At 38.8% G+C, this 26,219-nt stretch overlaps 1 protein-coding gene across 10 annotated transcripts in view; it reads left to right on the top strand.

The window, feature by feature from the left end:
• CLHC1 (clathrin heavy chain linker domain containing 1) overlaps positions 1-26,219 on the top strand; it is a 68,914-nt gene that overhangs the window by 16,737 nt on the left and 25,958 nt on the right. For 9 of the 10 annotated variants that reach the window (XM_031655188.1, XM_031655181.1, XM_031655185.1 and 6 more), the window contains 5 exons: positions 3,547-3,680; positions 6,488-6,689; positions 6,799-6,911; positions 7,298-7,382; positions 9,960-10,066. In XM_031655188.1, coding sequence (XP_031511048.1) covers positions 3,547-3,680; positions 6,488-6,689; positions 6,799-6,911; positions 7,298-7,382; positions 9,960-10,066 — 641 coding nt within the window. The remainder of the gene's footprint in view (positions 1-3,546; positions 3,681-6,487; positions 6,690-6,798; positions 6,912-7,297; positions 7,383-9,959; positions 10,067-26,219) is intronic. The other variant, XM_031655191.1, reaches the window with a different exon arrangement.

Raw genomic sequence — 26,219 nt, 5'->3', positions numbered from 1 at the left:
ATTTGGTCAATGATGGATAAATTATTTTTATAGATAATTTTTTTTTTTTTGGAGATGGAGTTTTGCTCTTGTCCAGGCTGGAATGCAATGGTGTGATCTTGGCTCATGGCTCACTGCAACCTCCGTCTCCCAGATTCAACCGATTCTCCTGCCTCAGTGTCCCAAGTAGCTGGGATTACAGGTTCCCGCCACCACGCCCGTCTAATTTTTCTTTTTGTATTTTTAGTAGAGATGGGGTTTCACCATGTTGGCCAGGCTGGTCTCGAACTCCTGACCTCAGGTGATCCGCCCACTTCAGCCTCCCAAAGTGCTGGGATTACAGGCATGAGCCACTGTGCCCAGCCTTTTGTAGATAATTTTAAATCAACTTGGAAAACTATGCAAAGTTTGACCTCCATTTCTGGTAATATGGCTGGCTAGATGTTGAGATAGACCTTCCTACTGGGGAAAAACACTACATAATATATTTTTTCAAAAATCTTTCCAAAAGCATCAGAAAGTCAGAATCAAGGCATAATCTAACAGAAGACAAAAGATAAGTGGAGCACTAAAACTGCTTTGACCCCGAGAACATTTTTTAAAAAACTAGTGACCATAATTTTCAGTTTTTACTATCGCATGCAGAATAAAAGGCAAAGCCCAGGATCGCTCCACATGGTATAGTCTATTGGGAAACACTCACCATATAAAGCTAGGATGGTAAAAGGCTAGGTATACCATCGTAGGGTGAACCACAGGTAAACTGCTCCAACCCTGGGAATGCAGGGAAAATTGCCCTTTACTCAGCTGATTGCTGATGGGTATACAGTTTATTTTGGGCCAATGAAATGTTCTGGAATTAAATAGGGGTTGTGGTTGCACAACTATACTAAAATTCCTTGAATTATGTATACTTTACAAGGATGATTCTTAAGGTGTGTGAACTATATCTCAATAAAGCTATTATAAAGCGATATGGAGGACAGAGTGAGAAGGTCATATTATTCTGTCTAATCACAGCTCTACAATGAAGAGAATATGGGACACAGACAATATTTGAAGAAATAATGACTATGAGTTTTCTGTCTTCTGTTAGGTTTTGCCCTGATTTTGACTTTCTGATGCTTTTGGAAAGATTTTTTAAAAATATATTATGTAGTACTTTTTCCCAATAGGAAGATCTATCTCAGCATCTAGCCAGTCATATTACCAGAAATGGAGGTCAAACTTTGCATAGTTTTCCAAGTTGACTTAAAATTATCTATAAAAATAATGTATCCATCATTTACTAAATGTAACACTGAAAATATGTGAAAGATACCGATTCACAGATTCAACAAACCCGAAGAATCCCAAGCATGATAAATACTAAGAAATACTCAACTAGGTTCATCTTAGTGAAGTTGTCAAAAATAGAGATCATAAAATTAGCATAGAAGGGAGCAACAGTTAGATACTTTCTCATCCATGTGGTAACATGTATTAGAATTTAATTCCTTTTCATGGCTGAATAATACTCCATTGTATGTACGTACTACATTTTGTTTATCCATTCATCTGGACACTTGGATTGTTTCCATTTTTGTCTATGTGAATAATGCCACTCTGAAAATTCATATACAAGTATCTGCTTTCAGTTTCTTTTAAAAACCTGCCTTTTTTTTTTTTTTTAACATATCTTTCATTTATAAGCACAAATCAATTTGGAATAAAGCCAGTGGATATTTTATTCCCACATTCCTTTCATTAATACTGCAAGCTCTTACTCTGAGCCATCAGTAGTTACCAAGAACACTATATAATAGTCAGAAACAGCAGCCAGCAGTATCTACTGACAAACTTGTTTTTTATTTTATTTTTTATTTTTTGAGACGGAGTCTTGCCCTGTCATCTAGGCTGGAGTGCGATGGCATGATCTCGGCTCACTGCGACCTCCGCCTTCTGGGTTCAAATTATTCTGCTGCCTCAGCCTTCCAAGTAGCTGGGATTATAGGTGTCCACCATCACACCCAGCTAATTGTTGTATTCTTAGTAGAGACAGGGTTTCACCATGTTGGTCAGGCTGGTGTCAAACTCCTGACCTCATGATCTGCCTGCCTCGGCCTCCCAAAGTGTTGGGATTACAGGTGTGAACCACCGAGCCTGGCCCAAACTTGTTTTTAATTTGCCAAAAACGCTGTGACATTTATATATTGACAAAAATTATCTTCCTGATCAAATTTTACTCAGGCTTCCCTGAACCCTTTTCAACTAGGCCCGACTTTTGGACTTCCACATTCATCTCTGCACCATTCAGTTTTAGCAAGAATCCTGTGAAGTAAGTTTAGCCAAAACTCCCCATCCATGACATGTGATCCCCCAACCATCCTCCAGGTGATGTCTAGGTACCGTGGCCTGCCTTCAGCAGGAATCCTCTTAGGTCCGTTGATCCAGAATCTCTCCTCACATCTCATGTTTTCTTTTAGTAATTTGTCATCCACTGACCCCACCTTGCTCCTTAGCTATAAATTCCCACTTGCCATGTCATATTCAGATTGAATCCAATCATTCTCCGTTGCAGTGGTTCCTGTACCTATTGGCATGGCCCCTCTTGAAAAAAGTCTTCCTTACCATGCTTTAACAAGTGTGAAAAATAATTTTTCTGTGTGTATTTTAATATGTTATTTCTCCCTTGGGCCAACATAACTAGGAAGAAAACTTCAAATAATGCTTAAGAGAAGTTTATACTACCTTTTGGTATTCAAAATTTTCATTTCTAGGTAAACTTAGTTTTATCTCAGGGAAGTGCTGTCCTTCCTCTAGCTCTAGGATCAAAATTACTGTAGTGGGCTGAATAACAGTTCTCAAAGACATCAGGTCCTACTTTCTAGAACCCCTAAATGTTAACCTTATTTGGACAAAGGGTCTTTGCAGATGTAATTAAAGATTTTGATATAGGGAGGTTATAAAAGTAAGCCCTAAATGTGAACATAAATGTCCTAATAAGAGGGAGACAGGAGCTTTGCCACAGGCAGAGGAGAAGGCGGTATGACCACAGAGGCAGAGACTGAAGTGATAAAGTCAGAATGCCTGCAGCCCCAAGGCTGGAAAAGGTAAGGAACAGATTCTGAAGGAAGCATGGCTCTGCCAACACTTTGATTTTGGTCCAGTGATACTGATTTTGAATTTCTGGCTTCCAGAATTGTAAGAGAATAAATTTCTGTTGTTTGAAGTCACCAAGTTAGTGGTAATTTGTTACAGTTGCCACAGGAAATTAATATAATTACCTACCAAAAGAATTTTTAAATTACAAAAGTAATTTTCTACTAAAGAAAATAGTTTGTGGCCATATTATTGTGATTAGCACTTATGAATTTCCAGTAGGGTTCAGAATCGTAGTATGAGATTTTATTGATGCTCAGAAAGAAAATTGTTCCTCATTTGTGAGGCTAGATAACTTTTTCAGGGCATTTCACCTAGTCCATAATGGTTCAAAATAAAGTAATGATTTAAACTGTTTTACTTGAGGTTTTGTGGTTCAAGAATTAAGTTAGTTGAAAGACATAATAAAGCCTTTCTGTTTTCCAGAATGAGGATTATTGAAAATAATTCCTCGAAGATTCAATCTCAAATAGATCAAATCAAGCAGTCTAGGGCAGCGTATGACACGAAAGAAGTAAAGTATTGTACTTTCTCCAAAGATCCTTCAAAACCTATTCCAGGTATTGTATTTTGTTTAAAATATTTGAGAGAAACCCTGATTATTTCCAATTTTTTACCTAATCCACGCATTATTATAAATGTGCTGATGTATGTGCATCTTGCACATGTGTGTTGTACACGATTTTAGTCAAGACTCTAGGTAGATTCAAGGGAATGGAAAAACAAACTCTAAAAGATTGAGTTTCAGTCAGCTGGGTTATATGAAGTGTAATGCAGTGGCTCCTGAAGTGTGGTTCCTGTATCAATGTCAGCATCACCTAAAGACCTCTTAGAAATGCAAATTCATGGTTCCCATCAGATCAGAGACTTTACTGTGTCAGAAACTCGATGGGTGGAGTTCAGCAGTGTCTTAACAAGTCCTTCAGGTTTTTCTTTTCTCTTTTTTTTTTTTTTTTTGACACATAGTCTCTCTCAGGCACCCAGGCTGGGCATTCAGTGGTGTGATCTCGGCCCATAGCAACTTCCCTCTCCAGGGTTCAAGTGATTCTCGTGCCTTGGCCTCCCAAGTAGCTGGGATTACAGGTGTGTGCCACTATGCCCAGCTAATTTTTGTGTTTTTAGTAGAGACGAGGTTTCATCATGTTGTCCACGCTGGTCTCAAACTCCTGGGCTCAAGCGATCCACCCGCCTCATCCTCCCAAAGTGCTGGGATTAAAGGTGTGAGCCACTGTGCCCAGCCGCTTCAGGTTTTTTTGATGCACTCTAAAGTTTGAGAACCACTGGTATAATATAAAGTAAACTGTAGTGTATTAAGTTTTGGTGGATATTGTTGATTCATGTTGATGTCAGCATTCACTGCTTCCACATCTTCAGCATAATACTGTTACCATATTTTAAGAAATTGTAGTATATCCTGGAATTCATCTAGGATATGGAGAGGTTTTTACGATGAGTGGATAGAGGAATTACAAATATTCATCCTGGAAAAAAGAAAGACTTTGAGAATAGATAATGGTATTCCAAACTTTTAAAGATTTTGGCCAGTGTTTATTCTAAGGCAAGATTAATAGGTAGAAATTTTAGGAAGCCAGATTTGGTCTCGGTGGAAGAAGCTATGTCTTGAAGTAATGAGCTACTCTATACTAGAGGATTTCAACTGAGGTTGAATAATCATCTTGTGTTTCATAAAAGTGGGGACTAGATTCACTTTTTTTTTTTTTTTTTGAGACAGAGTTTCACTCTGTCACCCAGGCTGGAGTGCAGTGGCCCGATTCTCGGCTCACTGCAAGCTCGCCTCCTGGGTTTACACCATTCTCCTGCCTCAGCCTCCTGAGTAACTGGGACTACAGGCGCCTGCCACCACACCTGGCTAATTTCTTTGTGTTTTTAGTAGAGACGGGGTTTCACTGTGTTAGCCAGGATGGTCTCGATCTCCTGACCTTGTGATCCACCCGCCTTGGCCTCCCAAAGTGTTGGGATTACAGGCGTGAGCCACCGTGCCTAGATTCACTTTCAAATATAAAATTGTGACTAGCAAATGACAAATAAGATACACATTAATAAGTACAGTATAACTGGCAAATTGGGACTAAGTGCTGAGAAGATTCTGGGTAAGGGACTGGTTAAAATCAAGTAGAATCAATTCAGGTAAGTTTTTGGAGGAGGAGTATTTTGTGATATGTACTGAAGTCAACAATTGGCCCAGATGAGAAAGGAAGATTATTTAGGGCTGGGCACAGTGGCTCATGCCTGTAATCCCAGCACTTTAGGATGCTGAAGTGAGAGGATCTCTTGAGCCCAGGAGTTTGAGACCAGCCTGGGTAGACCCTGTGAGAGTCTCTCTCTCTCTCTCTCTCTCTCTCAAAGGCATTTGAAGAGAAAGAGAGAGAGGAATAATAAGTAGAGGGGACGGTGAGAGAGAGGACTGAAGATTTGGCAGGCATTTATATTTGTGTTGGGAATAATAAACTGATTACTCTGGGGTTAGCTATAGTAGGGTAATGAGAGATTTGTTTAGAGAGAAATCAGTTGACAAATCCTGAATTGTTAGGCAGAAGCTCTTGGCGTTACTGAGTAAGAGTGATATTTAGGGGTCTTCAGGGTATGTTAATGAAATCACTAAAAAAATTTTTTTCAGATGCTAAGGTTTGTGTGTTCTCAGTCTTCACTGAGTCTTCATTGATAGTGTTTAAAACTGCTAGCCTGAGGCCGGGTGTGGTGGCTCACGCCTGTAATCCCAGCACTTTGGGAGGCCGAGGTGAGTGAATCACCTGAGGTCAGGAGTTCAAGACCATCCTGGCCAACATGGTGAAACCCCGTCTCTACTAAAAATACAAAAATTAGCCGTGCATGGTGGCACGCGCCTATAGTCCCAGCTACTATAGGAAGTTGAGGCAGGAGAATCGCTTGAACTGGGAGACGGACATTGCAGTGAGCCGAGATTGCATCACTGCATTCCAGCCTGGGCGGCAGAGTGAGACTCCGTCTCAAAAAATAAATAAATAAAATAAATTAAAATAAAACTGCTAGCCTGGCCTGGCACAGTGGCTCACACCTTTAATCCCAGCACTTTGGAAGGCTAAAGTGGGCAAATTGCTTGAGCTCAGGAGTTTAAGACTAGACTGGGCAACATAGCAAGACCCTGTCTCTATACAATCAATCAATCAATCAATCAATCAATCAATCATAACCTGCTAGCCATTTACAAGTTTATGCTAATTTTACCTATGTTCAGTAAGCTGTAAGTACATACTATCATTTCTAAATTGTTTCTTAACATAGTGAACTGTCTTTCTAAGACTTGCTCTTTGAACACAGGCGTCCCACACATGGCTTGGCCTGTTTGATTTGTTCCCTTTTCCCATAGGCATGACTCTCCAAGAATCCATGAATCTAGATGCTCTCACTAAATACATGAAACATCTTGAAGATAAATATGCAGAAATTAAACAAGCTATGTTGATAAAATATGTGCCAGCTCAGAGGAAGTCTGATTTAGATGAAGAAATGATTGTGTTATTAAAACGGCGAGATGTAGCTGAAAATCTGAACAGAAAGTTACAGTTTTGGTATGGAAGTTGATCATATGTTTTTGAAGTTTGGAGTTTTGTGTTTATTCTAATATTCCACCATTTGATTTTAGGCTCAGTATATTATTGACGTTTTTTATCTTTATAGTCATCAAAGACTGCAGATAATTTCACAGGCACTTACTTCATGGGTAAAATCTGATATGAGCAGCCCATTTCAAGACTTTGTGGAGCAAATTCAGAAAACCAAATATTTACAAGGTAGATTATCTATATTTTTAAATTAGTAGCAATAATGGAAGACATTTTTTTCCCCTAGAAAGTTAGAATGGGGTTTTCTTAGGCCGAGTTAAAATAAAGCAAAAACATACTTCAGCTAGTTCTCTGTTACCCTATGGGTTCCTTCCTTCAACAGCTAACTAACAGGTAATTAGTAAAGAATAGACTTGGTGAGCCAAAGACAGAATGCCTGAAAATGTACATCAACATAAAGAGGAAAGGGAGGAGGAGGCCACTAAGTTTTGGAAGAGGTTGATGCTGTTAGGATCTATAGCAATAAGTTGTTGGTATTAAACACATGTATGTTTATTGTTTTCTATTGATAAGTAACCTTAAATATCTTCCAGTGGTACTTTCAATATTTACAGGTGACCAAGGCATTGTTGAAGAACTAATGGAAGATGATCCACACAGGGCAAAAGAAGCTGAAATTATGCTTCACTACATTGAAAGGCAACTATTTTAAAAGCTTTAATTTTTCAGAATTACATTTTTTCATAGATTCTTTGCGAATAAAATACCACATTGGGAATCTAGGAGGTTTTTCAGAGGAGATAAGAGGATTATAATGTTGATATGTTTTATTTATACAGGTTAAGCATTCCTAATCCGAAAATTTGAAATCTGAAATGCTCCAAAATCCAAAAAATTTTGAGCAGTGACATGAGATAGTGATACCTGTGTTTTCTGATGAATCAATGTACACAAACTTTGTTTCATGCACAAAATTATTAGAAGTATTATATAAAATTACCGGCTGGGCACAGTGGCTCACGCCTGTAATCCCAACGCTTTGGGAGGCTGAGGCGGGTGAATCACAGGGTCAGGAGTTCGAGACCAGCCTGGCCAACATGGTGAAACCCCATCTCTACTAAAAATACAAAAAATTAGCTGGGCGTGGTGGCGGATGCCTGTAATGCCAGCTACTAGGGAGAATGAGGCAGGAGAATTGCTTGAACCTGGGAGGCAGAGGTTGCAGTGAGCTGAGATTGTGCCACTGCACACTCTAGCCCAAGCAATGGTGCAAGACTCAAAAAAAAAAAAAAAAAAAGTATTACACAAAATTGCCTTCAGGCCCTGTGTATATGGTATATATGAAATATAAATTTTGTGTTTAGACTTGGGTCTCATCCCCAAGATATCTCATTATGTATATGCATATATTCTAAAATATGAAAAAATCTGAAATCCAAAACATTTCTGGTCCCAAGCATTTAGGATAAGGGAATCTCAGCCTGTATTTTTCTTATATTTCCTAACTATCAACCTGATGTTACAAAATGTTTTTGAGAATGTCTTCCTGATTCAGATTATTCTAGCCAATTCAGTCCTTTCTTTCTCATTATTTCTATCCCATGACTTATTAAGAAGGCATATTTCTCCCTAATACTTAAGTTATTATATATAGTATATAATAGAAGATTAAAGAGATTTAAGACTGTATCCTTTTTTATACTTTGTTTACTTTTTATCAAATATTACTTTTATCAAATCTTTTCAAGTATTCATAAAAATACAGAGAATAACATTAACAAAATGTTATTCTGTGTACCAATTTAGCAAGAAGTTAACATTTTGCAGTATTTGCTTCAGCTGTTTTTGTAGAAGTTTGTTATAGTTAACATCCCGCTGTGTATCATTCCTCCTGTCTTCAATTCCTTTTCCCTCCTTTTTTCCCCACACAGCTGCTCCCTTGGTGTTTAACATGCACGTGCATTTTTAAACATTTTTAATACATAGTAAGACTATATTCTTTAAGAGGTTAATTCACAGGCTATAAGGCTTATCTGTAATGAACATATGTAATATTCCTGGTCTTTATATGTTAAACAGTTTTCGACTGTTAATTGGAAGGTTGGTATGGTAAAAAGAAGGGGGTAAAGATAATTTTGGGGAGAGCACAAAAGCTCATGTTATTTCCTTACACTGTAATGCTTCTCTAAGTCTGACAGTTTGATATGAGAGAAAAACCCTCATTGAGATTGAAAGTTTTATGTATTTTGCTTAATATTACTTTAGTAGGTTTTCCGCCTGGGGCTCTACATTCATTTGCAGCACTATGTAACTTCTGTTTATCCTAGTTTTATTAATTGTGAGGTAAGGACTGATTTGAAGACCTTTTGCCATAGGAAGAGGAGTAGAGGCTTAAGTTATCTTAACTATTATCTTTCCTTCTTGTGTTAATCTTTGACTGGGAGCCTGTTGCCTGGCAGAACAACATAGGCTTCTGAATACCAAGGACACCTCTTGATCTCCAATTTGGCAGCTTCTTTTTTTTTTTTTTTTTTTTTTTTTGAGATGGTGTCTAGCTCTGTGGCCCAGGCTGGAGTGCAGTGGCGCAATCTCGGCTCACTGCAAGCTCCGCCTCCTGGGTTCAAGTGATTCTCCTGCCTCAGCCTCCTGAGCAGATGGAACTACAGGCACATGCCACCATACCTGGCTATTTTTTTTTTTTTTTAATGTTTTTAGTAGAGACGGGGTTTCACCATGTTAGCCAGGATGGTCTCGATCTCCTGACCTCATGATCCCCTCCGCCTCAGCCTCCCAAAGTGCTGGGATTACAGGCGTAAACCACCACGCCCAGCCCAATTTAGCAGCTTCTGTCTTCAATTAGTATTTCCTTCAGGTGGCATTTCTAAGTAGATTGCCCTTCTTTCCTCTGATACCAGTACTTTTTCATGTGGAAATGATATGCGGGGAAAAAAATCTGAGTTCATAATAAATTCAAGTTCTTTCTTCCATTCTCTATGGCTTGCTGTAAGTGCTATAGGAATAAAGTTTAGGATCATGTTCAAAGTTAGCTAGCAGGTGGGAGTTTTATTCTGAGACTTAAAAAAAACCCAACAGAATATTAGAGAAAGATTTCAGAGAACATCTTACAGGGTGAATGATTCTAGTTACAGTTTATTAGAATTCCTTTTTGTTTTTCCATATCTTTATGCCACTATATTTGGTCTGTATTAAACATTTCTAATCAGTTTTTTCTCTTTTTGTGTCATTATAACACATTATAAAATGTGATGCCTATAGATTTAATGAGTTAATCTCACTTGGTGAATATGAAAAGGCAGCTTGTTATGCAGCAAACAGTCCTAGAAGAATTCTTCGAAACATTGGCACAATGAATACATTTAAGGGTAAGCATTTCTCTCTGAACCTTATATATGTATGCAAATTTACTACTTTTTCTCTCATAAAATGAAAAAAGCATTAAACTGGGAGTCTAGAGGTCTAGGCCCCAGCCCTCTCTCTACCATTTACTCTGTTTGCTTAGCAGTAACATTAGGGGTTTGATTAGATTTTCTAAATTATATTATGAACGATTTTAAGTATATAGAAAAGTATGGAGAAACATTAACACCAACGTACTCACTGTCAAGATTTAATAAATGTTAATATTTTGTCAAATTTGCTCCGTATTATTTTAAAACACAGCTTCCTTGTGGTAAATTGACATAATACAACAAATTGTACATATTAAAGTACACAATTTGGTAAGTTGTTTTTTTTTTGTTTTGTTTTGTTTTTGTGTGTGTGAGACAGAGTTTCACTCTTATCGTCCAGGCTGGAGTGCAGTGTGCAATCTTGGCTCACTGCCACTTCTGCCTCCCGGGCTCAAGTGATTCTCCCGCCTCAGCCTCCCGAATAGCTGGGATTACAGGTGTGTGCCACCACAACCAGCTAAATTTTTTGTACTTTTAGTTGAGACAGGGTTTCACCATGTTGGCCAGTCTGGTCTCAAACTCCTGACCTTAGGCAATCTGCCCACTTTGGCCTCCCAAAGTACTGGGATTACAGGCATGAGCCATCGCGCCCGGCTCAATTTGATAACCTTTGACATATGCATACACCCATGAGATTATCACTCAGAAGTTCCCTCATGCCCCTCAGTATCCCTCTCTTCCCACTACTTCCTAGTTCTCTCATCCTTTTCTCGTCCTAAGTTATTTTACTTAGGATAATGGCATTCAGTTTTATTTTATGGCTGAGTAGTGTTCGGTGGTGTGTGTGTGTTTCTGTGTGTGTATGTGTTTTCTTTATCCAGTCATCCCTTGATGGACACTTAGGTTGATTCTCTGACTTTGCTATTGTGAATAGTGCTATGATAAACATAACGAGTGCAGGTGTCTTTTTCATATAATGGTTTCTTTTCCTTTGGGTAGATACCCAGTAGTGGAATTGCTGGATTGAATGGTAGTTCTATTTTTAGCTCTTTGAGAAATTTCCATACTGTATTCCATAGAGATTGTACTAATTTACATTCCCACTAAAAATGTATAAGCATTCCCTTTTCTCCACATCCTCTCCAACATCTGTTGTTTTTTGACTTTTTATTAATAGCCATTCTGATTGGTGTAAGATGGAATGTCATTGTGGTTTTGTAGTTCCCTGCTTTGTAGATTTCTCTGCTTTGGGCAGTATGGCCATTTTAACAATTTAACTATTTTTTTAATCCATTAAATAGCCCCACCTCCCCCACCCAACTCTCCTACTACCCTTCATAGCCTCTGGTAACCATCCGTCTACTATGTTCATGAGTTCAATTGTTTTTATTTTTAACTCCACAAATAAATGAGAGCATGTGAGGTTTGTCTTTCAGTGCCTGGCTTATTTCACTTAACATAATGACCACCAGTTCCATCCATGTTGTTGCAAATGATAGGATCTTATTCTTTTTTATGACTAAATAGTACTCCATTGCCTATACATACCACATTTTCTTTATCCATTTGTCTGTTGATGGACACTTAGGTTGCTTCCAAATCTTGGATATTGTGAATAGCGTTGCATTAATCATAAGATTGCTGAATCATATGGTAGCCCAATTTTTCGCTTTTTGAGGAACCTCCAAACTGTTTTCCATAGTGGTTGTACTAATTTACATTTCCACCAACAGTATACAGGGGTTCCCTTTGCTCCACATCGTTGCCAGCATTTCTTATTGCCTGACTCTTGGGTAAAAGCTGTTTTAACTGGGCTGAGGTGATATCTCACTGTAGTTTTGATTTGCATGTCTCTAATGATCAATGATGTGGAGCACCTTTTCATATGCCTGTTTGCCATTTGTATGTCTTCTTTTGAGAAATGTCTATTCAAATCTTTTGCCATTTATTTTACCCTTTTTTTAATTAAAAAAAATTTTTTTTATTATACTTTAAGTTCTAGGGTACATGTGCACAATGTGCAGGTTTGTTACATATGTATATATGTGCCATGTTGGTGTGCTGCACCCATTAACTCGTCATTTACATTAGGTATATCTCCTAATGCTATCCCTCCCCACTCCCCCGACCCCACAACAGTGATGTTCCCCTTCCTGTGTCGAAGTGTTCTTGTTGTTCAATTCCCACCTATGAGTGAGAACATGCAGTGTTTGGTTTTTTTGTCCTTGTGATAGTTTGCTGAGAATGATGGTTTCCAGCTTCATCCATGTCCCTACAAAGGACATGAACTCATCTTTTTTTATGGCTGCATAGTATTCCATGGTGTATATGTGCCACATTTTCTTAATCCAGTCTATCATTGATGAACATTTGGGTTGGTTCCAAGTCTTTGCTATTGTGAATAGTGCCACAGTAAACATACTTGTGCATGTGTCTTTGTAGCAGCACGATTTATAATCCTTTGGGTATATATCCAGTAATGGGATAGCTGGGTCAAATGGTATTTCTAGTTCTAGATCCTTGAGGAATCGCCACACTGTTTTCCACAATGGTTGACTAGTTTATAGTCCCACCAACAGTGTAAAAGTCTTCCTATTTCTCCACATCCTCTCCAGCACCTGTTGTTTACTGACTTTTTAATGATCAAGTGTTTTGTTTTGTTTTGTTTTTGACAGAGTTTCTCTCTTGTTGCCCAGGCTGGAATGCAATGGCACGATCTCAGCTCACCACAACCTCTGCCTCCCGGGTTCAAGTGGTTCTCCTACCTCAACCTCCCTAGTAACTGGGATTACAAGCATGCGCCACCACGCCTGGCTAATTTTGTATTTTTAGTGGAGATGGGGTTTTACCATGTTGGTCAGGTTGGTCTCGAACTCCCAACCTTAGGTGATCCACCCACCTTGGCCTCCCAAAGTGCTGGGATTACAGGCATGAGCCACCGTGCCTGGCCATCTTTTGCCTATTTTTAATCAGATTATTAGATTTTTTTCCTATGGAATTGTTTGAGTCCCTTATGTATTCTGGTTATTAATTCCTTGTTAGATGGGTAGTTTGCACATATTTTCTCCCATTCTGTGGGTTGTCTCTTCACTTTGTTGATTATATCCTTTCTGTGCAGAAGCGTTTTACCTTGATGTGATCCCATTTGTTCGTTTTTTTCTTCAATTGCCTGTGCTTGTGGAGTATTATGCCAGAAATTTTTACCCAGACCAATGTCCTAGAGAATTTCCCCAATGTTTTCTTGTAGTGGTTTCATAATTTGAGGTCTTAGATTTAAATCTTTAATCCATTTTGATTTGATTGTTTTATATGACAAGAGATAGGGGCCTAGTTTCATTTTTCTGCATATGGATATTCAGTTTTCCTGCCACCATTTACTGAAAAGACTGTCTTTTCCCCAGTGTATGTTCTTGGCATGTTTGTCAAAAGTGAGTTCACTATAGGTGGGTGGATTTGTTTCTGGGTTCTCTATTCTGTTCCATTGGTCTGTGCATCTGTTTTTATTCCATTACCATGCTGTTTTGGTTACTATAGCTCTGTAGTATAATTTGAAGTTAGCTAATGTGATTCCTCCAGTTTTGTTCTTTTTGCTTAGGATGGTTTTTGGCTATTCTGGGTCTTTGTGGTTCCATATAATTTTGGGGGTTGTTTCTTCTATTTCTGTGAAGAACTTCATGGTATTTTGATAGGGATTGCATTAAATCTGTAGATTGCTTTGGGTAGTATAGATATTTTAACAGTACTGATTCTTCCAATCCATGAACATGGAATATCTTTCCATTTTTTGTGTGTCCTCTTCAATTTCTTTCATCAATGTTTTATAGTTTTAATTATAGATCTCTTTCAATGCTTTGGTTAATTCTAGGTATTTAATTTGTGGCTATGATAAGCAGGATTACTTTTTAAAATTTCCTTTTCAGATTGTTTGTTGTTGGCATATAGAAATGCAATGATTTTTATATGTTGATTTTGTATCTTTCAACTTTACTGAGTTTATCAGTTCTCATAGGTTTTTTTTTTGGAGACAGAGTCTCACTCCATCACACAGGCTGGAATGCAGTGGTGCAATCTCAGCTCACTGCAACCTCCGCCTCCAGGTTCAAGTGATTCTCCTGCCTCAGCCTCCTGAGTCACTGGGACAATGGGCGCATACCACCAGGCCCAACTAATTTTTTTTTTTTTTTTTTTTTTTAATTTATTTATTATTATTATACTTTAAGTTGTAGGGTACATGTGCATAACATGCAGGTTTGTTACATATGTATACTTGTGCCATGTTAGTCTGCTGCACCCATCAACTCGTCATTTACATCAGGTATAACTCCCAATGCAATTTTTTTTGTATTATTAGTAGAGACGGAGTTTTGCCATGTTGGCCAGTCTGGTCTTGAACTCCTGACCTCAAGTGATTGGCCTGCCTTGTCCTCCCAAAGTGTTGGGATTACAGGCATTAGCCACCACGCTTGGCCTCTAATAGTTTTTTGGTGGAGTCTCTAGATTTTTTTCTTTCACTTTTTTTTTTTTTTTTGAGATGAAGTCTTGCTCTTGTCCCCCAGGCTGGAGTGCAATGGTGCAATCTCAGCTCACTGCAACCTCCGCCTCCTGGGTTCAAGCATTCACCTGCCTCAGCCTCCCGAGTAACTGGGATTACAGGCACCTGCCACCACGCCCAGCTAATTTTTGTATTTTTAGTAGAGACAGGGTTTCACCATGTTGGTCAGGCTGGTCTCAAACTCTTGACCTCAGGTGATTCACATGCCTTGGCCTTCCAAAGTGGTGGGATTACAGGCATGAGCCACCGTGCCTGGCTAGATTTTTTTTTCAAATATAAGGTTATGTCATCAGAAAACAAAGATAATTTAACTTCTTCCTTTCCAATTTGGATGCCCTTTATTTCTTTTTCTTGTCTGATTGCTCTAAGTAGGACTTTCAGTACTATGTTGAAACCAGTGGTGAAAGTGGGCATCTTTGTTGTGTTCCAGATCTTACAGGAAGGGCTTTCAGTTTCCTCCCATTCAGTATGATTCTAGCTGTGGTTCTGTCATATATGGCTTTTATTATGTTGAGATATATTCCTTCTATCCCCAGATATTTTTATGGGTTTTATCATGAAGGATGTTGAATTTTATTAAATGCTTTTTCAGCATCACTTGAAATTATCATATAATTTTTGTCCTTCATTCTGTTGATATATGATACATTACATTGATTCATTTCTGTATGTTGAACCATCCTTGCATCCCCAGGATAAATCCCACTTGGTCATGATGAATGATTTTTTTAATGTGTTATTGGATTTGGTTTACTAGTATTTTGTTGATGATTTTTGCATCAATGTTTATCAGAATTATTGACATGCAGTTTTCTTTTTTGATATATCTTTGTCTGGTTTTCGTATTAGGGTAATACTGGCCTTGTAGAATGAGTTTAGAAGTATTTCCTCTGCCTCTATTTTTTGGAATAGCTTGAGTAGGATTCGTATTAGTTCTTTTTTAGATGTTTGGTAGAGTCAGTAGTAAAGCCATCAGGTCCTGGGCTTTTCTTTTCTGGGAAACTTTATATTATAGCTTCAGTCTCATTACTTATTGGTCTGTTCAGGTTTTGGATTTCTTCATGGTTCAGTATTGGTGGGTTGTATGTGTCTAAGAATTTATTCATTTCTTCTAGGTTTTCCAATTTATTGGCATATAGTTGCTCATAGTAACCTATAATGCTCCTTTGAATTTCTGTGGTATTGATTGTAACGTCTCCTTTTTCATCTCTGATTTTATTTATTCGGGTCTTCTCTCTTTTTATCTTACTCAGTTTGACTAAGGGTTTGTCGACTTTTTTTAAAAAACTCTTCATTGATTTTTATAATTGTTTTCATCATTTCAATTTCATTTATTTCTGCTCTGATCTTTATTGTTTCTTTTCTTCTAAAAACTTTGGGTTTGGTTTGCTTTTGCTTTTCTGGTTCTTTAAGATGCATCATTAGGGTGTTTATTTGAAGTTTTTCTTCTTTTTTGATGTAAGCACTTATAGCTATAAACTTTTTTCTTAGTACAGCTTTCATTGTTATCCCATAGGTTTTGGTAGGTTGTGTTTCCATTGTTGTTTGTTTCAAGAAATCTTTAAATTTCTTTCTTAATCTCTTCATTGAGCCACTGGTCACTCAGGAGCATATTGTTTAGTTTCCATATTTGTATAGTTTCAAAAATTCCTCTTATTATTGATTTCTAGTTTTATTTCACTGTGATCAGAGAAGATGCTTGATATTATTTCAATTTTTTGAATGTTTTAATACTTGCTTTGTGGACTAACATATGATCTTTCCTTGAGAATGATCCATGTGCTAAGAAGAAGAATGTGTATTTTTCAGCTGTTGGGTGATATGTTCTGTAAATATCTATTAGGTCCATTTTGTCTATAGTGCAGATTAAGTCTGATGATTCTGCATTGATTTTCTGTCTTGATGATCTGTCCAATGCTGAAAGTGAGGGTGTTGAAGTCTTCAACTAGTATTGTATTGGGGTCTATTTCTCTCTTTAGCTGTAATAACATTTGCTTTATGTAGCTGGGTGCTCCAGTGTTAGGGGCATATATATTTATAATGGTTGAATATATATGCAATTCAACAAGAGGTCCTCTTGTTGAATTTAACCCTTTATCATTATATAATGACTTTCTTTGTCTATTTTTATCATTTTTATCTTGAAATCTATTTTGTCTACTCCTGCTCTTTTTTGGTTTCCATTTGCATGGAATATCTTTTTCCATTCCTTTATTTTCAGTTTATATGTGTCTTTAAAGATGAAGTGTTTCTTGTAAGCAACAGATCATTGGGTCTTTTTTTTTAATCCATCAATCACTTTTTTTTTTTTTTTTTAAGACAATCTTTTTCTGTCACCCAGGCTTTAGTGCAGTGGTGTAAACACAGCACACTTCAGTCTCAACCTCCTGGGCTCAAGTGATCCTACCATCTCACCCTCTCAAGTAGCTAGGACCACAGGCATGCACCACCACACTTGGCTAATTTTTAAAATTTTTGTGGAGACAGGATCTCGCCATGTTGCCTGGGCTGGCCATGAACTCCTGGGTTCGGGTGATCCTCCTGCCTTGGCCTCCCAAAGTGCTGAGATTACAGATGTGAGCCACTGTGTCTGGCCCACCCTATGTCTTTTGATTGGAAAGTTTAGTCTGTTAACATTCACTTGATATTGTTAAGTAAGGACTCACTCCTGTCATTTTGTTATTTTCTGGTTGTTTTATGGTCTTCTCTTCCTTTCTGACTTTCTTTTAGTGAAGATGATTTTTTCTGGTGGTATGTTTGAATTTCTTGCTTCTTATTTTTTGAGTGTCCATTGTATGTTTTTTGATTTGAGGTTATCATGAGACTTGCAAATAATATCTTATAACCCATTATTGTAAACTGATGACAACTTAACACTGATTGCATAAACAAACAAAAAAGTAACAAAGAAACAAAGAGAAAACTAATAAAAACTCTACACTTTGTCCCCTAGCTTTTTAATTTTTTTGTTGTTTCTATTTATTTCTTATTGTACTGTCAATGTCTTTAAAAAGTTTTTATAGTAATTATTTTTGATCAGTTCATCTTTTAGACTTTCTACTTAAGATATGAGTAATTTACACACAATTACAGTGTTATAATACTGTCTTTTTTGTGTGAACTTACTATTACCAGTGAGTTTTGTACCTTTAGATACTTTCTTATTGCTCATTAATATCCTTTTCTTTCTAATTGAAGTACTCCCCTCAGCATTTCTTTTTTTCCTTCTTCCTTTTGTTTTTGAGATGGAGTCTCGCTCTGTTGTCCAGGCTGGAGTGCAGTGGCATGATCTCGGCTCACTGCAACCTCCACCTTCTGGGTTCAAGCAGTTCTCCTGCTTCAGCCTCCCAAATAGGTGGGACTACAGGTGCACATTGGCACATCCAGCTAGTTTTTTTTGTATTTTAGTAGAGATGGGGTTTCACCATGTTGCCCAGGCTGGTTGCGAACTACTGAGCTCAGGCAATGCTCCCGCCTCAGCCTCCCAAAGTGCTGGAATACAGGTGTGAGCCACTGCACCTGGCCACCTCAGCATTTCTTAAGGGACAAGTATGATGTTGATGAAATCTCTCAGCTTGTTTGTCTGGGGTAGTCTTTATTTCTCTTTCATGTTTGAAGGATATTTTTTGCCAGATACATTATTCTAGGGTAAACGGTTTTTTTTCTTCAACACTTTAAACATGTCCTGCCACTCTCTCCTGGCCTGAGAGGTTTCCACTAAAATGTCTGCTGCCAGACATATTGGAACTCCATTGTATGTCATTTATTTTCTCTTGCTGCTTTTAGGATCTTTTCTTTATCCTTGACCTTTGGGAGTTTGATTATTAAATGCCTTGAGGTAGTCTTCTTTGGGTTACATCTGCTTGGTGTTCTATAACCTCTTGTACTTGAATAATGATAGCTTTCTCTAGGTTTGGAAAGTTCTCTGGTATTATCCCTTTTGTTTCTTTTGGATTTTTTGAGACAGAGTCACGCTCTGTCACCCAGGCTCGAGTGCAGTGGCATGATCTCAGCTCACTGCAACCTCTGCCTCCTGGGTTCAAGCAATTCTTCTGGCTCAGCCTCCTGAGTAGCTGAAACTACAGGTGCACCACCACACCCAGCTGATTTTTGTATTTTTTAGTAGAGACTTGGTTTTGCCATGTTGGCCCAGCTTGTCTCACACTCCTGACCTCAGGTGATCCGCCCTCCTCGGCCTCCCAAAGTGTTGGGATTACAGGTGTGAGCCACCGCACCCGGCCAGGTGTTATCCCTTTGAATAAACTTTCTACCCCATCTCTCTCTTTCTACCTCCTCTTTAAGACCAATACCTCCTTGATTTGCACTTTTGAGGTTATTTTCTAGATCTTGAATATGTGCCTTATTCTTATTTATTCTTTTTTCTTTTGTCTCCTCTCACTGTGTATTTTCAGATAGTCTGACTTCAAGATCACTAATCTTCTGCTTGATTAATTCTGCTGCTAAGAGACTTTGATGCATTCTTCAGCATGTCAATTACATTTTTCAACTCCAGAAGTTTATGCTTGTCTCTTTTTAATTATTTCAATCTCTTTGTTAAATTTATCTGATAGAATTCTGGATTCCTTGTCTGTGTTATCTTAAATTTTGTTGAGTTTCCTCAAAACAGCTATTTTGAATTCTCTGCCTGAAAGGTCACATAACTTTGTCTTTCTGAGATTGGTCCCTGTTACCTTATTTAGTTCGTTTGGTAAGATCATGTTTTCCTGGTTGGTCTTGGTGCTTGTGGATGTTTATCTGTTTCTGGGCATTGAAGAATTGGGTATTTATTGTAGTCTTCAGTCTGAGCTTGTTTGTACCCGTCCTTTTTGGGAAGGCTTTCCAGATATTCAAGGAGATTTGGGTGTTGTGATCTAAGTTTTTGGTTACTGCAACCATATCTGCATTAGAGGTACCACCTTTGTGGTTTTGGATAAGATCCAGAAGAATTCTCTGGATTGCCAGATAATTCTTGTTCTTTTCCATTACTTTCTCCCCCAAAATGGAGTCTCTCCAAGTTGCAGTCCTTGTGAGCTAGACTGCCTCAGATCCGTGCTGAGCTCCCTGGAGCTGGAGAAGGGGTGGAACACTAGCACCACTGTGGTCACCAGCTCTGGGAGTATACTAGGTCAGACCTGAAGCCAGCACAGCACTGGGTCTTGTCCAAGGCCCACTGTAACCACTACATGGCTACCTCCTAGTTTGCTGAAGGCCCAGGGCTCTACAATCAACAGGTGGTGAAGCCATCCAGACTTGTTTTTTTCCCTCCATGGTAGCAAGTTCCCTGGGCCTGGGTGGCTCCAGAGATACCCTCGGGAGCCAGGGCTTAGAGTTGGAAACTTTAGGAATCTACCTGGCACTATATGCTATTGTGGCTGAGCTTGTACCTAGACCATAACACAAAGTCCTTCCCATTTTTTCCTCTCCTTCCCACAGGCAGAGGAGTCTCTCCCTATGGATACCACTGCCACAGGCCCACAGGAAGTACTGCCAGGCTACCACCAATGTTCACCCAAAGGCTCTTCAGTCAGCTAGTGGTGAATGCTACCAGTCCTGAAACTCACCCCTCTGGGCAGTGGGCTCCCCTCTGGTTCAGGGTAGGTCCATAAATGCTGTCCAAGAACCAAGTGCTGGAACTGGGGACCCCAAGAGCTTGCTTGGTGCCCTACCTCACTATGGCCAAGCTGGTACCTAAGCTGCAAGACAGTCTTTTTTACTCTTCTGCTTTTCTCAAGAAGAAGGAGTCTCTCCTCATAGCCATCACAGCTGGGAATGTGCTGGGTCACACCTGAAGCCAGTATATCTCAGTCTTACTCAAAGCACACAGCATGTACTACCTGGCTACTGCTTCTGATTATTCGGGGTCCAAGGGCTGTTTAGTCATCAGGTAATGAGTCCTGCCAGGATTGGGTCCTTCCTTTCAAGACAGTGGCTTCCCTTCTGACCAGTGTGTGTCTAGAAATGTTGTCCAGGAGCTTGGGGGGCCTAGAATAGGGGCCTCATGACTCTCCCTGGTTTCCTATCCTATTATGGCTGAGCTGGTATCCAAATTGCAAGACAAAGTCCTCTACTCTTCCATCTCCTCTTCTCAAGTGGAAGGAAGGACTCTCTTTCACAGCTGTGAGCTGTACTCCCTGGTTTGGGGGAGTGGTGGCACAAACACTCCTTCGGTCACATCATCTGATTTCTTACTAGGTAATATGCCCTCCAAGTCCACTGGCTGTGAGTCCAGCACAGCACTAGTACTTACCTAGGAGTTGCAGTCCTTGTGGTATAGACTGCCTTTCAAGTTTATTTAGGACCCCAAAGCAGTTGAGGGTGTAGTGGTGAGGCTTGCCAGAACTCAAATTCCAACCTGCTGGGATAGATGATTCTCTTCTGGCTAGGGCTGGTCTAACTGCTTCCCACATGAGAATTGGCTGAGTTCTGCCTGATGTCGCTTTCCACTGTGGAAGGGCAGAACTGAGTTCCAATGCAAACTCCTACAATCACTGCACTCTCCTTCCCCGAAGCACAGGTTCTCCATGGCACATGGCCACTGCCAAAGGATGGGGGAGTGGTGAGTTGGCAGTTCAGTACTGTCTTTCCTACCCTTTTCAGTGCCTCTTTCAGTAACATGAAGGTATAATGAGGTGCTGTGATTACACAACTGACTTTTGGTTCTTATGAAGGTGCTTTTTTGTGTAGATAGTTTTTTTGTTTTTGTTTTTTGTTTGTTTGTTTGTTTGTTTTTGAGACAGAGTCTCACTCTCACCCAGGCTGGAGTGCAGTGGTGCGATGGCTCACTGCATCCTCCGCCTCCCAGGTTCAAGTGATTCTCCTGCCTCAGACTCCCCAGTAGCTGGGATTATAAGTGCCTGCCACCATGCCTAGGTAATTTTTGTATTTTTAGTAGAGATGGGGTTTCACCATGTTGACCAGGCTGGTCTCGAATTCCTGACCTCAAGTGATCTGCCTGCCTCCCAAAGTGCTGGGATTATAGGCGTGAACCACCATGCCCAGCCATATGGACAGTTAAATTTGTTGTTCCTGTGGGGAGGGCAATCAGTGGAGGCTTCTATTCAGCCATCTTGCTCTGCCTTCCTGGATATTTTAACAGTATTAATTCTTCCAATTCATAGCATGGTATATCTCTCCATTTATTTGTGTCTTCTTTAATTTCTTTCATCAAATACAACAATATGGATAAACCTGGAGCACATTACACTAAGTGAACTAAACCAGGCACAGAAACACAAATAGTACATGATCTCATTTATATGTGGAATCCAAAAAAGTCAAATTCATAGAAGCAGAGAGTGGAATGGTGGTAACTAAGGACAGGGTAGGTGGGGGAAATAGGGAAATATTGGTCAGAGGATACAAAGTTTGAGTTATGTAGGATAAATGTACAGCATGTTCACTACAGTTAATAATACTATACTGCAAAATGGAAATTGCATAGCTGAGCATGGTGGCACATACCTGTAGTACCAGCTAGTTGGAAGGCTGAGGCAGGAGGATTGCTTGAGCCTAGGAGTTTGAGGCTGCAGTGAGCTATGATCACACCGCTGTACTCCAGACCAGCAACAGAATGATACCCCATCTCAAAAAAAAAAAAAAAAAAAAAGTTGCTAAGAGAGTGGAGTGTAAGTGTTCTCAACACACACATGCACACACACACACAGAAGTAATGGATATGTTGAGTAGCTTGACGTATTAATCATTTCAGTATGTATATCAAACTTCATGTTGTAGACCTTAAATATATACAGATATGCCGTTTTTATTTTTAAAAAACAAATTTTAAAAAATTCAGTTGACTTTTGTATATTGGTCTTGTATCCTGTGACTTTGCTAAATCTTTGTTAGTTCTAGTACTTTTGTGGCTTTCTTAGAATGTTCTATATAAGTGATCATGTCATCAGCTAATAAAGACAGTTTTACTTCTTTTTGAATCTGGATCACTTTTTTTTTTTTTCTTGCTTTATTGTACTGGCTAAATCCTCCAATACAGTTTTGAATAGAAGTGATAAAAGCAGATATTTCTGCCTTGTTCATGATCTTAGGGATAAAGCATTTAGTTTTTCATCATTAATTATTAGCTATAGGTTTTTCATAGATGCCCTTTAAGAGGTTGAAGAAATTATCTTGTATTCGTGGTTGCTGAGAATCAGAAATGGATATTAGATTTGTCAAATACTTTTTTACATTTATTGAGATGATTATGTTAGTTTTGTTCTTTTCTATTAGTGTAATGGATATGTTGCCTTTGTGGGAAAATCTCCACAAAATTCAGTGATTTTACTCTAATACAGAGTTGTGAAACCGTCACCATAACCTAATTTTAGAACATTTTCATCATTACAAAAATAAACTTTGTACCCATTAATTCCTCATTCCCTGATCTCTTCTTCCTCTCCAAACTGTAGGGAACCACTCATCTATTTGCTGTCAGTATAGATTTACCTGTTTTGGTCCTTTTGTGTAAATAGGATCATGTACTATGTGGTCTTTTTAGTACAGGCTTCTTTCACTTAGCATAATGTTTTTGAGGTTTGCTCATGCTGTAGCACGTATCATTTCTTTATATGGCTAAATAATATTCCATTGTATGAATGTACTGCATTTGTCTATACATTCATCAGTTGATGGTCATTGGGCTTTTCCCACTTTTCGGCTATTATGAATAATGCTGCTATGAACATTTGTATACAAGTTTTTGTGTGGTTACATGTTTTTATTTCTTTTAGGTAGAGACTTAGGAGTGAAATTGCTGAGCTAAATTATGTGGTAGCTCTGTATTAACACTTTGAGGAACTGCTTATCTGTTTGGTTGTACCATTTTCCATTCCTGCTAGCAATGTATAAGGGTTCCTTATGAACAGGATGTGTTTTTACCTATCTTTTGATTATAGACTTTCTCAAAGTGTGAAGCAGTATCTCATTGTGGTTTTTATTTACACATCCATAATGACCAATAATGTTGGGCATCTTTTGACTTGTCTCTTGGCCATTTGTATATCTTCTTTGGAGAAATGTCTATCCTTTGGTCATTTGTGTTGCGGGAAGTCAGTGACCCCAAACGGAGAGACTGGCTGAAGCCATGGCAGAAGAACATAAATTGTGAAGATTTCATGGACATTTATTAGTTCCTCAAATTAATACTTTTATAATTTCTTATGCCTGTCTTTACTGCAGTCTCTGAACATAAATTGTGAAGATTTCATGAACATTTATCACTTCCCCAATCAATACGCTTGTTACTTCCTATGCCTGTCTTTAATTTCTTAACCCCATCATCTTCATAAGCTAGGGATGAATGTCACCTCAGGGCCCTGTGATGATTGAGTTAACTGCATAAATTGTTTGTAGAGCATGTGTATTTGAACAATATGAAATCTGAGCACCTTAAGAACAGGATAACAGCGATTTTCAGGGAACAAGGGAGATAACTTTAAAGTCTGACTGTCTGTGGGCTGGGCGGAGCAGAGCCATATTTCTCTTACTACCGAAAATGGGTAAGACAAATATCGCTGAATTCTTTCCCCAGTAAGGAATATTAATAATTAACAGCCCTGGGAAAAGAATGCATTCCCAGGGCAGAGCCTCTAAAATGGCCACCCTGGGAGTGTCTGCCTCATGCAGATGTAGATAGGGATGAAACACGCCCTAGTCTCCTGCAGCGCCCCCAGGCTTGCTAGGATTAGGAAATTCCAGCCTGGCGAATTCTAGTCAGACCGGTTCTCTCCTCTTGAACCCTGACAATTTGTGCACAGCGGGACACGGAAGTTCATTAGTGATTCTAGTTTCGCCCTGATCTTCTGCCTTGTGATCTGTTGTCGCCCTTGAAGCATGTGATCTCTGTGACCCACACCCTATTTGTGCACTCCCTCCCCTTTGAAAATCACTAATAAAAACTTGCTGGTTTTACAGCTCAGGGAGCATCACGGAACATGCCGACATGTGATGTTTCCCCCAGACACCTGGCTTAAAAATTTCTCTCTTTTGTACTCTTTCCCTTTATTTCTCAGACCAGCTGACACATAGGGAAATAGAAAAGAACACACGTTGAATATCGGGGGTGGGGTTTCCCCCAATAATTTGTAAATTGTGTTTTTTGTGTTTTTATTATTGAGTTTTAGGAGTGCCTTGTATAGTCTGAATTAAAACCCTATTTGATTTGCAAATTTTTTTTCCCATCTGTGGGTTATCTTTTCATTCTTTTTAATTAAAAAAAAGTGTTTCACTGGTTTCTTTTGAAATTAAAAGTTTTTAATTTTGATAAGTTCCACTTATGAGTTTTCTCTTTTATGGCTTTGCCTTTTGTGTTGTAGCTATGAGATCTTTGCCTAACTTAAGATCACAGATATCTACTCCTGTTTTCTTCTAAGAGTTTTACACATTCAGATACATGATCTACTTTTGGTTAATTTTTGTGTAGGGTGTGAGGTGGGGTCCAGTTTCATTCTTTTGCTTATGAATAATCCGGTTTTTCCAGCACCATGTTGGGAAAATACTTTGAATCCATTGAATTTTGGCCTCTTTGTCAAAAATCAATTGACTATAAATATTTAGAGTTTATTTCTTGACTTTCAGTTCTATCCCATTGCTAGATGGGATGTCTACCCCATGCCAGTAGTATACTATCTTGATTACTGTAGCTTAGTAGTAAGTTTTGAAATCAGAAGAGTGATTCCTTCTTTCTCTAGATTAGTATTAGCATGGTTTATCTTCTTCAGTCCTCTAACTTTTAATCTATTAGTGTCTTCATATATAACGTCAGTTTCTTCTAAGCAATGTGTACTTGGATCCTACTTTTCAAAAATACAATTTGAGGCCAGATGCAGTGGCTCACGCCTGTAATCCCAGCACTTTAGGCCAAGGTGGGTGGATCACTTGAGGTCAGGAATTCGAGACCAGTCTGGCCAACATGGTGAAACCCTGTCTCTACTAAAAATACAAAAATTAGCTGGGCATGGTGATGGGTGCCTGTAATCCCAGGTATTCAGGAGGCTGAGGCAGGAGAATCGCATGAACCTGGGAGGCAGAGGTTGCAGTGAGCCAAGATCACACTACTGCACTCCAGCCTGGGTGACAGAGCAAGAGTCCATCTCAAAATAACAACAACAACAACAACAACAACAACAATCTGACAATCTTTGCCTTTTAGTTGGGGTGCTTAGATTATTTACATGTAATGTTGTTGTTGACATGTTATGTTTTGTTTTTATTTATTTGTTTTTAGAGTCAGGATTTTGCTATGTTGCCCAGGCTGGAGTGCAGTGGCTATTCACAGGCACAGTCATAGTGCATTACAGCCCAAACTTCTGGACTTAAGGTGTCCTCCTGCCTCAGCCTCTAGAGTAACTGGGAGTGCAGGTGTACACCACCACACCACCACACTTTGCTGGTGTGTTTTGTTTCCATTTTTCTTGTCTCTTCTTCTTCTTCTTTTTTTTTTTAACCTTTTTTCTGCTTTTTCTGGCTTCTTTTGGATTAATTGAATATTTTTCTCCTTTGTTGACTTAGGAGCTGTATAACTCATTATTGTCTTATTTTGGTTGTGCTGTAGGTTTTATAGATGATATCTTTAAC

The sequence above is a fragment of the Papio anubis genome, chromosome 14 (genome assembly GCF_008728515.1).
Source record: "Papio anubis isolate 15944 chromosome 14, Panubis1.0, whole genome shotgun sequence".
In the NCBI taxonomy this organism is placed as follows: Eukaryota; Metazoa; Chordata; class Mammalia; order Primates; family Cercopithecidae; genus Papio; species Papio anubis.
Note: the sequence above shows the minus strand (reverse complement) of the source record. Positions and strands in the feature narration are given on the sequence as shown.